The sequence below is a fragment of the Cetorhinus maximus genome, chromosome 12 (assembly GCF_964194155.1).
Source record: "Cetorhinus maximus chromosome 12, sCetMax3.hap1.1, whole genome shotgun sequence".
NCBI classification, from domain to species: Eukaryota; Metazoa; Chordata; class Chondrichthyes; order Lamniformes; family Cetorhinidae; genus Cetorhinus; species Cetorhinus maximus.
This window is the reverse complement of record NC_135890.1, coordinates 4,445,979-4,462,791: the sequence shown is the minus strand read 5'-3', so window position 1 is coordinate 4,462,791 and position 16,813 is coordinate 4,445,979. Positions and strand designations below refer to the sequence as shown.

General features: G+C 42.3%; 1 protein-coding gene across 3 annotated transcripts in view; it reads right to left on the bottom strand.

The window, feature by feature from the left end:
* Nucleotides 1–344: 344 nt before the first annotated feature.
* The window catches only part of fam107b (family with sequence similarity 107 member B), a 139,482-nt gene continuing 123,013 nt past the window's right edge, over nt 345–16,813 (bottom strand). For all 3 annotated transcript variants that reach the window (XM_078552925.1, XM_078552926.1, XM_078552927.1), the window contains exons 3-4: nt 3,188–3,338; nt 345–1,739 (exon numbers count right to left, since the gene is read on the bottom strand). In XM_078552925.1, the coding sequence (XP_078409051.1) occupies nt 1,623–1,739; nt 3,188–3,338 (268 nt within the window). In that variant the 3' untranslated portion in view covers nt 345–1,622. The remainder of the gene's footprint in view (nt 1,740–3,187; nt 3,339–16,813) is intronic.

Below are 16,813 nucleotides of genomic sequence, written 5' to 3'. Positions count from 1 at the left end.
AAAATGTTTTATGATCAAATGCTGAGATGCTTGAGCCAATCAGGAAAACATGACACATCTGTTCTGGGCACTTTAAAGTGTGATTCACGCTTTATGCAAGACATTAGTATGTTAAAAAGTTCTGAGATAAGACATACGAACACACAAAACTCATCAACAAAATGACAATTGCGTTTGGATTGCAATAAATGATCTTCCATATTGACCGAATCCAATTTAAAAATGAACATTGACCAATTTCATCCAGAAGGCTATTATTTTTGCTGGTTTAATTAAAAAAACAAACACCCTTGCACAGATTTCTGTCACCAAACTTTTGCCAAACAAAAAAAAAAGCATCAAAATGACATCACTCTTTTAATTTTCACTGTAAGAACATCAGTGCAGTTTCACACTGCATCAGAGTACACGGTTCTAATGCAGGGGTATGCGAATAAACAAGGTGGGATCAGAATTATAAAACTTGGCTTACCCTGCACACCAGCCTGACAAAATATAAAGCACTGAATTACCAGTATACAATCGTTACAAATTTCATAGAATTTGTTACGCCGCATTGCAAACTTAATATAAAAAAAAAATTTAAATCTTATCAAAATTTTGAAAACTGGAAAGCAGTTTCTGATGAACTATACAAGGATATTCAATGAGGAAAGAAATCGCACTGAACTTATTCTTGCTGTATATTGTTCGGTTCATAAACAGTGTCAAAAACTTATTCACTGGGCTCCAATTTTGAAAGGATGCACCGGCTCTGGTTAACAGAGGGAAGACCCTAGGCAGTGTGCGTGCGTGGGAAGATGGGCATCGTTAGCCACTAGTGTGTCTGGAAAACTACCCCCCCGACCCCTCCCCCATTGCTGTGTGACCAAAGCTTAGAAATTGCTAGTGCTGATATTAACAGGCCAGAACTTCATGCATTCACATGATATTCATCTGGTCACTACTTGAATGGAGCCAATAACCCATTTATTTTAGTGGACAAAGGAGTGTCCATGTGCTGCAGAGCGCAAATTAAAGGGGGGAAATTTCACTTTGGCGCCATCACAGACCTGCCAAAAGCAAATTGGCAGCAGGTTTTACACATTGGCTTTAGGTAGGGTAGGGGGTGGGTTCACTCAGCTGGTTCATTATCGCCCAGTTTGTGTTATTGACAAAGTCCAATTTCACCGCTGTCACCTCATTAATCTCAACAGTCGTCTGGTGCTTGCAATAAATTTGGTTGATTCTAGATACTAATGAGCGGGGTCAAATAATTTGCCCACAGTGAACTCGGTATGAACGTTTCATCCTTTACATCTAGTGACAGTTGTTTTTAAATCAGATCGTATTCCCGGAACGAAGAAAACAGTCTGCTGTTGCTCTAGAATCCCACTCAAATCAAATCCGGTTTGATAGCCTGCACCGGTCACTGTCGGTCGTCACTCTGAAGTTGTCCTGCACAAAATGAGCCCTTTCAGTACAGGGTAGACAGTAATGCTGTGACGAAGGGAGCCGCTTGCTAAAAAGCTCTTGTGCTGCTTGAGTTTGTTGCTAAGCCGTAATCACAGTGCTGATTTCTTGTGCCTGAAGAAACAGAAACCACTCTACAAACTCCAGAGTTTTTCACGCAGTGGCCCTCTCTAAGAGACCTGCACGTCTCCGCTCTCGTGTTTGGTTCTCCTCAGGTTACCTTTCATCTTGACAAATTCAGGTGCGTTCTCCTGTTTCTCTTCAGCGTCCAGTTTTTCCTGCTCAATCTGAAATCACATTAAACGGTCAGTAACACAGCCCTGGTTACACCAACAGTTTTCAAATGTAACTCTTCTCAGAACTCCTGAAGTTTAGTGCTTCTTCTGAGAACTTTCCCAACAACAGCTAGCAATTATGTAGCATCTTAACTGTTGTAAAACATCCCAACGCAGGTGCATTTTCAACCAAAATTTTGACACTGATTCACACAAGGAGTTATTAAGGAAGTGAGCAAAAGCTTGGTCAAAGAGGTAGTATTTAAGGAACATCTTAAAGAGGAGAAAGCAGTAGAGAGGTGGCGAGGTTTAAGGAGGGGATTCCAGGGCTTAGGGCCCAGGCAGCTGAAGGCAAGGTCACCAATGGTGCAGTGATTAAAATTGAGGATGTGGAAGAGGCCAGGATTAGAGGAGTGCAGAGATCTTGAAGGTTTGTGGGTCATTCTTGGCAATGTCCTTGATAATGCTTCAATAAGGTTGCGCATCAGAGAGGTCATAATTCAATGGACCAGAAAAGTTACAAAACCCTAACATTGCAGTGAGCCACTATCTGGCAGAAGTGATAGGTTAATAATTCAGGTGGATTTTTTCCTTCCCAGTTCTCATGAAAGGATCCCAAAAGAACCATTTTTCTCTTCCAGCAATTGACTGACCTGCTGTACATTGCCAGCTTTTGCTGATTTTATTCCATATTTACCACATTCCCAATTTTTCTTTTAAACTGACAGTTTAACTCGCAAAACAGCATTCTCCCACCTCTCCAACCCCCAAAAAAAGTATTCTCTTGATGCAAATGTGATACATGTGTGAGAGATTTTCACTGGCATCAACACCAGCATTACGCTCAGCACGCTTTGAGCTATACAAGGCCTGCTCGTCTATTTAATGATGGTTTTGGTGCTGAATCGAGAATCCTGTAGCAACACTTGCGATTTGAAAATAATCTGCATTTGTTTTTAATTGAAGAAACATAACAGCTGCTTAGGAGGCATTCTTGGCAAGAAATGGATTATTCCTACAACGGACGTCATTTTGCCATCGTAAAAAGATAAATGACGCCTCTGGTAGCAACTAGGAAAGCAAATAATTAAGTAATACTTTCCATTTTGCCTGGCATACACAGGATGGATTTGAACTTAAAAAAAAAGTTCGAAAGTCATTAATTCTGTCTTCCCACTCTCAAAATACATCTAGCATGGAAAATCTGTCTCGTTCCACTTCAGCATTGCGTTTGAAACTCTAAATATATAGAGAGATACATAAAGAGCCATCCTGGGTTTGGTTTGTACACTTCGGCATTGATACAACATTAATTAAGAAATGAAGTTAGAAGCGGGATATTGTGATAGGGATGTTTTCCATTACACAGGATGTTGGCTTAATCTTAATGTGGGCTTCATATCAGTAAGGTGGAGCTATACATTAAACTGTTTTACTTATCATTTTGTTGGCTTTCGCACCTGGTCTAGCCTCTGTTGACGTTTCATTAACTCTTGCTCCAAGTCTGACTTTTTAAGAGCTTCTTCTTCTTTCTTCTGTTTAACGACTTGATCTCTCTTTCTCTGCTCCATCACTCGTTGCAACTCCGGTTTGTTTTGAGGAGCAATGCCCCTGAAAATAAAAAATCCACAAGTTACGGACGTGGTGCAAGAAAATAAACAGTAATTACCAGATATGTGCTGTGTGACTTAAAGGCCTGCAGTTAGGGCCACGCTTGGTTTACGTTACAATGTGTTGGCTACGTTGTAATATGCCTTTAAAGGATAGCAGCATGACATCACTAGAAGGGAAGTGTGTCATGCAATCCAGTTTTAGTTTCACTTTTGCTTTTGAGCAGAGCACATACACATAACTCTGTTGATGATGTCTTCAAGCTTTCTATCCATGTATATCTGTTTTCATGTGCTTAGTCTAAATAAATGAACCCACAACATGTTTACCCAATCCCAAATGAGCAATTGGTGCCTTTATATCACTATAACAATTCAACATGGTGCTTAACATCAAGTACAGGTACGACATGGTGAATAGCCTTAGATTGTGCTACATGGCATGAGATGACCCTCGACATTCTGGTCACAGCACAACAGAGTCACTGCGATGGAGAGTGTTGAAACCATAGTATGCTGACTGTGCAGAAAAGCTTTGAAGACATAGTGCCAAGCCAGCGCTCAAGTAAAGAGTTGGTGAGAGACGGATCCCTCATGGTGAGATTGCAGCGTATAGCCTGTCAGTTCCATGAGCGGGACAGCGTGTCGAGAGGATCAGCACCGAGTTAGCTCAATCAGGAAAGGTGAGTGACCAGGGTGTGGGCCGGGTCGACTGTGAACGTGAGAGAGTTAAACAAAATAAAATCAAAAAACCATCGTAAAAATCAGGCCAGAGGAGGTTGTGATCATAACCAGCAAATCTTCGGAAAAGTGCAGCTACAACAACACTCATCCCAGGAACTATAGGAGAAGCAAGGTCAAAGGGATAGTGTCAGATAGTGTCCACAAAATTCCCCAGTTTGAATTGGGATGCAGCTGATCTACAACCTGAATTCAAAATGATTAAACAGCGTACAGAGCTACGGCTTCTTGATTCAGGTGTGTCTGAACCAGACAACCAAGCCATAAAAATTCATCTAACAATTGGGAATGAAGATCTACACAGGCTGAACACGTCACGATTAACAGCAGAAGAGCTAAAGGATCCCTAAAAGATGTGGACTGCATTGGAAGACTGCTTCAGAATCAGTTTAAGCTTCTGTATTCATCAACTAGAGCTCACGTCATTTTGAGAACAGCCTGCAGAATCTGTAGGCCACTTTGTTAGCAGATGTAGAGAAAAGGGTACATACTGTGGTTTTTCAAACACAGAGTTAGCAGCCAGAACTGTTGAGTTGGTGATTGCATCCACTCCCATGAAAACATTCCAGCAAGATCTGTTAGACAGGCCCAAGATGTATCGTATCGAAACCTACTCAAGGGTTGACGTAAATGTGAAGCAATCCTCGCAGGTCAACAAAGCTTACACGTCCTAAGTACGACCCTAATTATTGACGTACTCACTAGAATATCCAAACCTAGCAAGACGTGTGGAAGGTGTGACCCTCTGCATGCACCAAGGAAATGCCCAGCTTTCCATCAATTCTGCGAGGCATGTGGCAGAAAGGGCCCTTGGCAGCGGCAGTGCACAAGAGCAAAGGCTGATGCAGCTACAAAAAGCCTTGCACTGATCCAAACAGACTGTACAAAACAGGTACCTTCGAGCAATAGGAATGACCATCCGGTAACCCGTCAGAAACCTGTGCATGAGGTGACTGGCAAAGCAGAACATGTTGATGATGTGCACGATGAGGCCAAGAGCGATGAACACATGTTGCACACCATCAACCTCATGGAAAACAGGTGCCGTCACACCATCCAAAGTGTTTGCCACAATTCAAACTATCTCCCCTAAGAAAGTTGATAACTACTCTTTCTTGGCCAGGATTGACACAGGAGCAAGTGCCAACATGCTACCTCTGCAAATCCTAAAAGACTTCCATGTATCCACAGACATGGAAGGTCATGGCGAAACCTACTACTGTGAAATTTACAGCGTACAATGGTTCACTTATTCCACCTGCAGGATCCATAGTCCTAGAATGCAAGTACAGTCAATCCTCCTGTGGAGTCACAAATGTTATAAATTGTGGAGGCTAAAAGCCCAGTGATTGTAGGTCTACCAGCATGCTGTGAGAAGTGGAATATCAATATCAATCACACTACTTCTCCTCATTAGCCTAGATTTAAAAGCCTAGCTGATTGAATGGTTCCACAGTGAAATCCCTAATTTTCAAATGTAGACAGACCAAGCAAGAGCTACAGATTACAGTGTTGCATATGAACAAGGAGGAGTAGGTCATTCGGCCCCTCAAGCCTGCTCTGCCATTTAATAAGGTCATGGCTGATCTGATAGTAACCTCAAATCTGCATCCCACCTACCCCCGATAACCTATCACCCCCTTGCTGACCAAGAATCTATCCACCTCTTCCTTAAAAATATTCAAAGACTCTGCTTCCATCGCCTTTTCAGGAAGAGAGTTCCAAAGACTCACGACCCTCAGGGAAAAAATTTTGCCTCTAGGAACTTCTCAGCCCACAGTTCCAACAATTTACTCAGTACCACTGTCTAGTAATTGTAACTTTCCTGAGTTCCTCCCTTCCTTCCATTTCCTGATTTATAACCGCGCCTGGGATATTACTTATATCCTCTGAAGTGAAGATTGATGCAAAATTCCTGTTGAATTCATCTGCCATTTCCTTGTTTTCCATTATCAGTTCTCTAAGCTCACTTTTTATAGGACCAACGCACACTTTGTTAACTCATTTCTTTTAAAAATATTTATAGAATCTCTTACTATCTGTTTTTATTAAGGGCTCAATCGGCTCCGAGTTTTTTGTGGCCTGTCCAACCTTACTGCTGGCAGCCGGGTGAATCAGCCAGGCGGGCTTTACATTTTTCATCAAACCTCATCCAAGGGCGGGATGAAATTTCTGTTATGAAATAAAATAAAAGCAAATGATCTGTGGACAGCGTTTTTATCAGCTGTATTTTCAGGTGCTTGATTGTGATGCCTGGACATGTCCTGCAGCTTTTAAACCTTTATTTGATGATTTTCAGGTCTGCCTTCAGGGAGCTCTCTCTCGCAGCGCTCACCCCCACCAGTGGAAAAGTCATCGCCCGCCCTCTCCCGCCCTTTTCCCGCCCTCCACCCCGGCAACGCTGAGCTGTTCAGTGTGTGTTTCACACTAGCTGGCGGTCAGGGGTTCATTTCCCGACCACTCCTGGGCCCGCCAAAGGTAAAATTCAGGCCTATATTTCTGGCTAGCTGTCTGTCTATGTGTTTCTCTAATTTTTCCCTTCGTATTGATTTCTCAGTCATCCTTTTGCTGTTCCTTATATTCCATCCAATCTTCTGGCCTTCCACCTATCTTTGCACAATTATATACTTCTTCCTTAAGTTTGATACTATCTTTAACCTTTCTAGTTAACCACGGATGGTGTGCCTGTCCCTTGGACATTTTCTTACTCATTGGAATGTATCTATTCTGTGTATTCTGAAATATTCCCTTAAACGTTAGCCACTGTATCTCCATTAACCTATCCCTTAATTTAATTCGCCAATTCACTTTAGCCAGCTCTGCTTTCATGCCCTCATAATTGCCATTATTTAAGTTTAAAAACGTTGTGGACAGCATTTTTATCAGCTATATTTTCAGGTGCCTGATTGTGGTGCATGGGCATTTTTTTGCAGCTTTTTAAACCTTATTTGATGATTTACAGGTCTGCAGCATCCTGAGACAGCTGCCTGCCTTCAGGGACCTATCTCGCAGTGGACCCACTCCTCTCTCCCTCAAACTGAATGTAAAATTCAATAATAATATTATGGTTGCTGCTATCTAGGGACGTGTTCACTATGAGGTCATTAATTAATCCCATCTCGTTGCACAATATCAAGTCTAGTATAGCCTGCTCTCTGGTTGGCTCCGGGACATGCTGTTCTAAGAAACTATACTGGAAACATTCTATGAACTCCTCATCTAGGCTAGCTTTGCCCATCTGACTTTTCCAGTCTATATGTAGATTAAAGTCTCCTATAATTATTGCTGTACCTTTCTGACAAGCTCCCATTATTTCTTCCTTTATGCTCCATCCTACCATGTGGTTACTATTAGGAGGCCTGTACACAACTCCCACAAATGAATTCTTGCCGTTACCATTTCTCATCTCTACCCAAACCATTTCCACATCCTGGTTTCCTGAACATCGCTCTTTATTGTGCTAATAACATCACTAACTAACAGAGCTACCCCTCCACCTTTTCCTCATTTCCTGTTCTTCCTATAGGGTGTCCTATACCCTTTAATATTCAGGTCCCAATCCATGTTCTCCTGCAGCCATGTCCAAATCAGATCCATTCCAGCGCCTCAACCACTGTGCAGTCCTATTGCATCTCGGACAGGATCCCAAATGCAACCAGAAACAACACCGAAGAATCCCACAGATCACTGTGAGCAATAATGGAAACCTCCAGACAAGGTTATCATTGCAAGATCTGGGCATATCAGCAGATTACCTCTATGCTTTAGAGGCTCATAGATTCATCAGTCCTATACAAGTATGTAATCGTAACTAAACATGAACATGTATTGCAAATGGTTATACTTCTTTGGAAGGGGGAAGTATCTTTAAAAAGAAAGGGGGATGTTCTGATATGCCTTTTAAGGAATAGCAGCATGACATCATTAGAAGGAAATGTGTCATGTGGTCCACTTATAGTTTCATTTTGCCTTTGAGCAGAGCACACAGGCGCAGCTCTGCTGTGGATGTCTTCAAGCTTTCTATCGACGTATATCTGTCCTCAAGTGCCTAATCAAAATAAATGAACCTACAATGTGTTTTATCCAATCCTTTATGAGTGACTGGTGCCTTTATATCATTATGACAACACAACAAGCTATAGTGGGCTGAAGTGAATTTAAGCTTTGGGCTGGGCCATAATATAACCTCTCTGGAACAGATGAAGCTTCATACTTTGATTGCACCCCATGTAAGTAGAAATGTAATTATAATCACACTAGTACTAAAAATATAAATGCAAACTCATCATGGTTTGGGGTGTTTGGGGCAAATTTATTTTCCGAAATAATCTGCTGCCAATTTTAGAGCTAATTTTTTTCTATTATTGGAATTAAAGCTTTAACTGTAGAGCAAGGGCAGTTAGGGATGGGCAATAAATGCTGGCCTAGCCAGTGATGCTCTAACCCGTGAAAGAATATTTTTTTTAAAAATCGGGGCATCTGATTGAGAAACTGTTAAGCAACTCTGATGTAAATTCAACTCAAGCAAGGCTGAGTTTATTACACTTAAAGGTTATCCTAAGTTTGTCTTGCAAGGTCAGAGTTGATAATGAAAAACATTGAACAATGAATGCTCCATCCCTAATCTTGTAATGGAGCCAGGGAGTCTGGAGAAAGAGTCGTAAAGCTCCATTAGCAATATAAATTATTCATATCGGTTACAGAATCAAAGTGGAGCATGGAAGATAAAATGATTTGTCTACATTTCTGTTTGAGAGCATCTGAGATCATGCCACAATGCCATGGAAATGGGATATGGGGGTGAAATGTTCCTTTATTAATTAATTTATTAATTTATCCATGTGCATTTTTTGACAGAAGCAGGCAGTTCAGTTTGGTTTGGGATTTGTGAGGGAAAAGCAGCTGGAAGATTTGTTCTAGTTCAAAGCTAGAGGAAGAAATCTAGTGGTCCTCACAGAACCTTGTTGCAGAAAGCATTTACCTTACCTTAGTAAGTTACCTTAGAAAGAGTGGCATAGAAGCTGTTTGAGCAGACTGGGAAAATAGAGTCTATGTATGTCTAAAGCCAGGACAAGAAGCTGAAGAGTCCACAGTTGTGACGTCTTTAAAGAAAATTGGAGGATCGCTTAGCTAAAAGCTAATGGAAGGATCCCCATGTGGTTGATACCTTGAGGATTAGCTGGAATACTGAGGAGAATTGAAGTAAATTCCAGAGGGCTGTGGCATACCTTTGGGTTGGTCCCAGGAAAAGCGAATGAGTGGTCAAGATTCTGTATGATAAGGGAATGCTTGGCGGAGAAGTAAAAAAGTAGAATTGAGTTTATAGCATAAGCCTTTATAAGCCATAGTGTTAAGTTAGTGGTGCTTGCTTTGTTTAATTTTTCTTTATATATACAATATAGGTTGTTTTTGTTGTAAGAATATGAAATCTTGTGGTTGTTCTGTCAGTTAATTGCTTGGTGTTCGGATTTCTTCTTTGGGCATTAATGGTCCCTAACAGAATCGTAAGACTATTTATTCTTTTTATTGGGATGTAGGCATTGCTGGCTAGGCCAGCATTTATTGCCCATCCCTAATTGCCCTTGAGAAGGTGGTGGTGAACTGCCTTCTTGAACTGCTGCAGTCCATGTGGTGCAGGTACACCTGAAGTGCTGTTAGGAAGGGAACTATTGGGAGGGTACAGGTTGTAGTAAATGTAACAGGCTAGTGCAAAAAGGTGACATTGGAAGGGTAAATTCAGCAAACCCGTATTCCCAGCTTTAAACTGCACTTGAACCATAGAACCATAGAACACTACAGCACAGAAAACAGGCCATTCGGCCCTTCTAGTCTGTGCCAAAATATTATTCCGCTAATCCCATTGACCTGCACCTAGTCCATAACCCTCCAGACCTCTCCCATCCATGTATCTATCCAATTTATTCTTAAAACTTAAGAGTGAGCCCACATTTACCACGTCAAATGGTAGCTCGTTCCACACTCTCACCACTCTCTGAGTGAAGAAGTTCCCCCTAATGTTCTCCCTAAACCTTTCCCCTTTCACCCTAAAGCCATGTCCTCTTGTGTTTATCTCTCCTAATCTAAGTGGAAAAAGCCTACTAGCATTTACTCTGTCTATACCCCTCATAATTTTGTAAACTTCTATCAAATCTCCCCTCATTCTTCTACGCTCCAAGGAATAAAGTCCTAACCTGTTTAATCTTTCCTTGTAACTCAACTCCTTAAGACCCGGCAACATCCTAGTAAATCTTCTCTGCACTCTCTCAATCTTACTGATATCCTTCCTGTAGTTAGGCGACCAGAACTGCACACAATACTCCAAAGTTGGCCTCGCCAATGTCTTATACAACCTCATCATAACATCCCAACTCCTATACTCAATACTTTGATTTATGAAGGCCAGTATGCCAAAAGCTTTCTTTACAACCCTGTCTACCTGTGACGCCACTTTCAGGGAATTAAACTCCCAGATACCTTTGTTCCTCCGCACTCCTCTGTGCCCTACCATTTAATGTGTATGTCCTACCTTGGTTTGACCTTCCAAAATGCAACACCTCACATTTTTCCGCATTAAATTCCAAATGGAATTCCAAATTGAAAGGAATGCATGTCAGAGAATTAAAGTTCTATGTTGTAGTCCCATCTCTCACTCTCTCTTCAAATGTGGCTTAATGTCATTGATCCTTTTCAAGGTTTTGCAATGAAGTGTTGGAACAAATGATTTGAACAAACAGAACACTTTTAATGACATAGTTTGCTTGCCATTTCACAGCCTTCAAACATAGTAAAGACAATGCTTATGGAATTAACCTTGAATTTTTGTGGTTCAGAGACCTTGAAATGAAAAGCTTCGCAGTTTAAATTAGTAACACATTAACCTATTATCTGACCGGAATCAGAACTCCAACTCCCCGAGCAGAATGTTCACTCCTGTACCTTACAGGAACAGACAAGAAAACCCAAAACTCACCCTGTGGGTGCTCAAGAAGTCAGTCAAGGAACTAAGAGTCAAAAGTGTTTAATTTTTAATCACAAGCTCCTACTTTCAATCATTGCAGGCCAATGGGATCAGACTTAACAGTGCAAAATGCAACTGGTCTGTTCAAGTTTTCTTTTATGTAAGGAGGGGGGAGAAACATTTTATATTACTTTTAAGGAGGTTATTATTTCACTATAATGTACTTAAGCATTTTTTTAAAGTACATACTAATCAGAAAAAACTACACAGTAAGTTTTACGCATCAGCAGGATTTTAATTACAAAACTCAATCTATTTGTCTCAAATTATAAAATGCTACATTGCCTTGTCCTTACTGAGTAATTTTTTATAAGTATATTTTTCATATGAATATATGAACATTCAGTGAATGTATTGCCCCTCTCAAGTGATACCCCTGAATCTCTCAAAGCCACCAATAATTAATTGATGAAGCTGTTTTCCATTGGTGTTGCTTTAATTCAGATTCTGAGAGTCTGATATCCATGAGCTGGCTCCTGATGTTTACACTATTAAACTCAGCTCAGCTTTCCAGGTAGCAGGAACTCAAACTGGAACTACTTTTATACAGTTGCTATTTTAATTAAAATTTCAGAATTATCAGCACAGCAATGATGGGCTGAACGGTCTCTTTCTGTGGCACGATTTCTAAGATAAGGCTGGTCTCTGAAAGCCAATTCCCAGGGTTTACAGTAAGTACTAAATCTGGTTCTTTATTCAGGCAGCCAATTCATGAATTGCTGGTGTAAGGGATCTATACTTAGTAAATGCCAGTTGTCAGCTTACAGGCACTGAACTCCCAGTACCTCAGCTAAAATAAGGCCAGTATTAAAGCAGCCTAAATCGCCCCTCTGCACATAGGATATCTGACTCAATCTCCTCAGGGCTTCACCCCTCTGCCACTTATGCAGAAACCTCTCTCGTGTGTAGTTACAGCGATGGAACAAATGAGGATCCTAGGAAATTTACTCCTGTGAGTTTACAAGTTTCAGCTCCACCTTGGATTTTCCCTTAGGTTCAGTGGTGCAGAACCCTTCTGTCTTGCAGTGTGGCCCGTGCTGTCCAATATCTCATGATACAATAGCGTAGCCCAAGAATGTAACAATGGGAACTACTAGAGATTTGAACTGGATATAAAAACTTTCAGCTCAGAAATCTTCACCTCTCCAGTCCTTCCATAAGACCATAAGACCCTAAGACATAGGAGCAGAAATTAGGCCATTCGGCCCATCGAGTCTGCTCCGCCATTCAATCATGGCTGATAAGTTTCTCAACCCCATTCTCCCGCCTTCTTCCCGTAACCTTTGATCCCCTTACCAATCAAGAACCTATCTATCTCGGTCTTAAATACACTCAATGACCTGGCCTCCACAGCCTTCTGTGGCAATGAATTCCATAGATTCACCACTCTCTGGCTAAAGAAGTTTCTCCTCATCTCAGTTCTAAAAGGTCTTCCCTTTACTCTGAGGCTGTGCCCTCGGGTCCTAGTCTCTCCTACTAATGGAAACATCTTCCCCACGTCCACTCTATCCAGGCCTTTCAGTATTCTGTAAGTTTCAATCAGATCCCCCCTCATCCTTCTAAACTCCATTGAGTATAGATCCAGAGTCCTCAAACGTTCCTCATATGTTAAGCCTTTCATTCCTGGGATCATTCTCGTGAACCTCCTCTGGACCCTCTCCAGAGCCAGCACATCCTTCCTGAGATACAAGGCCTAAAATTGCTCACAATATTCTAAATGTGGTCTGACCAGAGCCTTATAAAGCCTCAGCAGCACATCCCTGCTTTTATATTCCAGTCCTCTCGAAATAAATGCCAACATTGCATTTGCCTTCCTAACTACCAACTCAACCTGCAAGTTAACCTTAAGAGAATCCTGGACTAGGACTCCCAAGTCCCTTTGCACTCCAGATTTCTGAATTCTCTCCCCATTTAGAAAATAGTCTATGCCTCTATTCTTCCTACCAAAGTACATGACCTCACACTTCCCCACGTTGTATTCCATCTGCCACTTCTTTGCCCATTCTCCTAACCTGTCCAAATCCTTCTGCAGCCTCCCTGCCTCCTCAATACTACCTGTCCCTCCACCTATCTTTGTATCATCTGCAAACTTAGCCAGGATGCCCTCAGTTCCTTCATCTAGATCATTAATGTATAAAGTGAAAAGTTGTGGTCCCAACACTGACCCCTGCGGAACTCCACTAGTCACCGGCCACCATCCTGAGAAGGACCCCCTTATCCCCACTCTCTGCCTCCTGCCAGACAGCCAATCTTCTATCCATGCTAGTACCTTGCCTCTAACACCATGGGCTCTTATCTTACTGAGCAGCCTCCTGTGTGGCACCTTGTCAAAGGCCTTCTGGAAGTCCAAGTAGATAACATCCATTGGCTCTCCTTTGTCTAACCTACTCGTTACCTCCTCAAAGAATTCTAACAGATTTGTCAGGCATGACCTCCCTTGATGAAACCATGCTGACTTTGCCCAATCTTACCATGCACTTCCAAGTATTCTGAAATCTCATCCTTAATAATGGACTCTAAAATCTTACCAACGACCGAGGTCAGGTTAATCGGCCTGTAATTTCCCGCCTTTTGCCTCACTCCCTTCTTAAACAGGGTGGTTACATTAGCGATTTTCCAGTCCTCTGGGACCCTCCCTGACTCCAGTGATTCCTGAAAGATCACTACTAACGCCTCCACTATCTCTTCAGCTATCTCCTTCAGAACTCTGGGGTGTAATCCATCTGATTCAGGTGATTTATCCACCTTCAGACCTTTCAGTTTTCCTAGCACCTTCTCCTTGGTAATGGCCACCATACTCACCTCTGCCCCCCGACTCTCTTGAACTTTGGGGATATCACTCATGTCTTCCACCGTGAAGACTGACACAAAGTACCTATTCAGTTCCTCCGCCATTTCTTTGTTCCCCACTACTACTTCTCCAGCATCATTTTCCAGCGGCCCATTGTCCACTTTTGCCTCTCTCTTACCCTTTATATATCTAAAAAAACTCTTGCAATCTTCTTTTATATTACTGGCTAGTTTACCCTCATATTTAATCTTCTCCCTCCTTATTTCTTTTTTAGTTGTCTTCTGTTGGTCTTTGTAGGCTTCCCAATCCCCTGGTTTCCCACTGCTCTTCGCTGCATTGTATGCTTTCTCTTTAGCTTTTATGCTGTCCCTGACTTCCCTTGTCAGCCATGGTTGCCTCGTCCTCCCTTTAGTATGCTTCTTCTTCCGAGGGATGAATTTTTGCTGTGTCTCCCAAATTATTCCCAGAAACTCCTGCCATTGCTGTTCCACTGTCTTTCCTGCTAGACTCATCTGCCAGTCAATTCTGGCCAGCTCGTCCCTCGTGCCTCTGTAGTTGCCTTTATTCAACTGTAATACCGTTACATCTGATTCCAGCTTTTTCCTCTCAAATTGCAGGGTAAATTCTATCATATTATGGTCACTTCCTCCTAAGGGTTCCTTCACCTTAAGCTCCCTTATCAAATCTGCCTCATTACACATCACTAAATCTAGGATTGCCTGTTCCCTAGTGGCCTCCACCACAAGCTGCTCCAAAAAGCCATCTCGTAGACATTCCACAAATTCCTTTTCTTGGGATCCACTACCAACCTGATTTTCCCAGTCTACCTGCATATTGAAATCCCCCATGATCACTGTAACCTTGCCTTTCTTACACACCTTTTCTATCTCCTGGTGTATCTTGTGCCACACATCCTGACAACTGTTCGGAGGCCTGTACATAACTCCCATTTGGTTTTTTTTACCTTTGCGGTTCCTCAACTCTACCCACACAGGTTCTACATCATCTGACCCTACATCATTTCTTGCTATCGATTTAATTTCATTTCTTACTAACAAAACAACCCCACCCCCTCTGCCAACCTGCCTATCTTTTCGATAGGATGTATATCCTTGGATATTTAGCTCCCAGTCCTGATCCCCTTGCAGCCATGTCTCCGTGATGCCCACCACATCATACCTGCCAATTTCAATCTGCACCACAAGCTCATTTATCTTATTTCGTATACTGCGTGCATTCAGATACAACACCTTCAGTTCTTTATTTCCCGTCCCCTTTCTCATTGTCGTCCCTTTATCTGATGTGCTTGAAATTAGATTCCTAGCCCTTTCCAAACACTCTGTCCTATTTTGTGTTCTGGAGACTTTAATAGCCTCTCCTGGGCTCTCCTTTCTTTTCAGTTTTTGTATAATTTTCCATGAAGTTGAATCCACCCCCCCACATGCTAACCTGCTGCTTTGTTTCCCATTAGTCATACTTCTTGAAGCTTTACCCTTCCCTCTCCCCCTCCACATTCTAGTTTAAAGCCCTGTTGACCACCCTATTTACCCTTTTCGCTAGAACATTGGTCCCAGATCGGTTCAGGTGGAGACCGTCCCAACGGTACAGATCCCTCCTGTTCCAATATTGATGACAGTGCCCCACGAAATGGAACCCCTCTTTCCCGCACCACTCCTTTAGCAATGAGAAACACTTAGCAGCCAGATGTAAACTATTATTCTGTTTTATTTACAGGCAGCAAGTGAACATGCAGAAAAGCTAATTCCCCTTAACTTCCTCAATCTCATTTCTGGCGTCAGCAATAAACCCCATGTCCTGTCCCTTTTATGAGCTGATTTACTTGTTTTAGTTTCTGACTTAGCTAGCTTCTAACCATAAAAACTGACTTGGTGCATTTTAACTTCCAGCAGTGGGCTGTTTGCGAGGTTTTTTGTTTAATCCTATCCCTTTATCCTGTCTCCGTGTTCCCGGCCAGTTGGAGTGCAGAGTCTCGGGCTCTCTCTGCCACTGAGTGATTCACCAGTGAACCTGCCAATCAAATCAACTCTCTGTCATCCTCTGGGGAGGAAATCTGAAGAAAACATCTGCTTCTAATCCCAAGAGTGATGGGAGTGGGGTTGTGGGGTGGGAGAGGTAACTCTGAATAATGGTTCTGGAAAGAGACAAATGGCCCTCGTTGAATCAGTTCAACTCTGAGCGGCGACAGTTTATAAAAGGGCTCATCTGGATTTAATACCCATCTTTGATACCGTGCAGCTTTTGAAAAAAAAAATCGTACGAGTTCACTTTGGTTTTAAAAACACAATTTAACTTAATCCCAAGTGCTTCAATAAAAGATTAAAAATTCCAAGATGCACGCAATACAACCATAAAATTTACAGGATAGCATTTCGTCATTGCAGCCTGGACTGAGCACAGGGAGGGAAATCCTGTGGGCAGGGTCGCATGCCCCTGATCAAACCCTCCCACTAAAATGGATGAGGATAATGCAGGTGGGATCAGGGACAGGGTGTGATCCTCCGCGACAGAGAGATTCCTTTCTGTGTTTTGGCCCAATGATGCTTAACATCCCATCCATTTAAAAACCAGAATCGCCTTTAGATTAAACATCTTTCCATAAAAGTGAAATGTAACTCGCGTTCTTTGGGCTGAATGTTCCTGGCTCGTTGACAAAGGGCTGTGAGGTGGGAGGCTTGGCAATAAGGCAGCAGAAGGCGCCGTCGTGAGGCAGCCCCACCTCTTGCTGCTATTTTCAATGTCTGCAGAAAAGCTCAGTCCTTTTGTCCATGTGGGGGGGACATTTATTCTACAGAAATGGTGGGTTTTGGTCAGGTAGATGGTTAAAAGTCAGAATGCTGAACCAAACCTTCATCACTGAGGCTGAAAGGTGACTGGCCGACCAACCTGCTTTTAGGAGGCAGGTTTG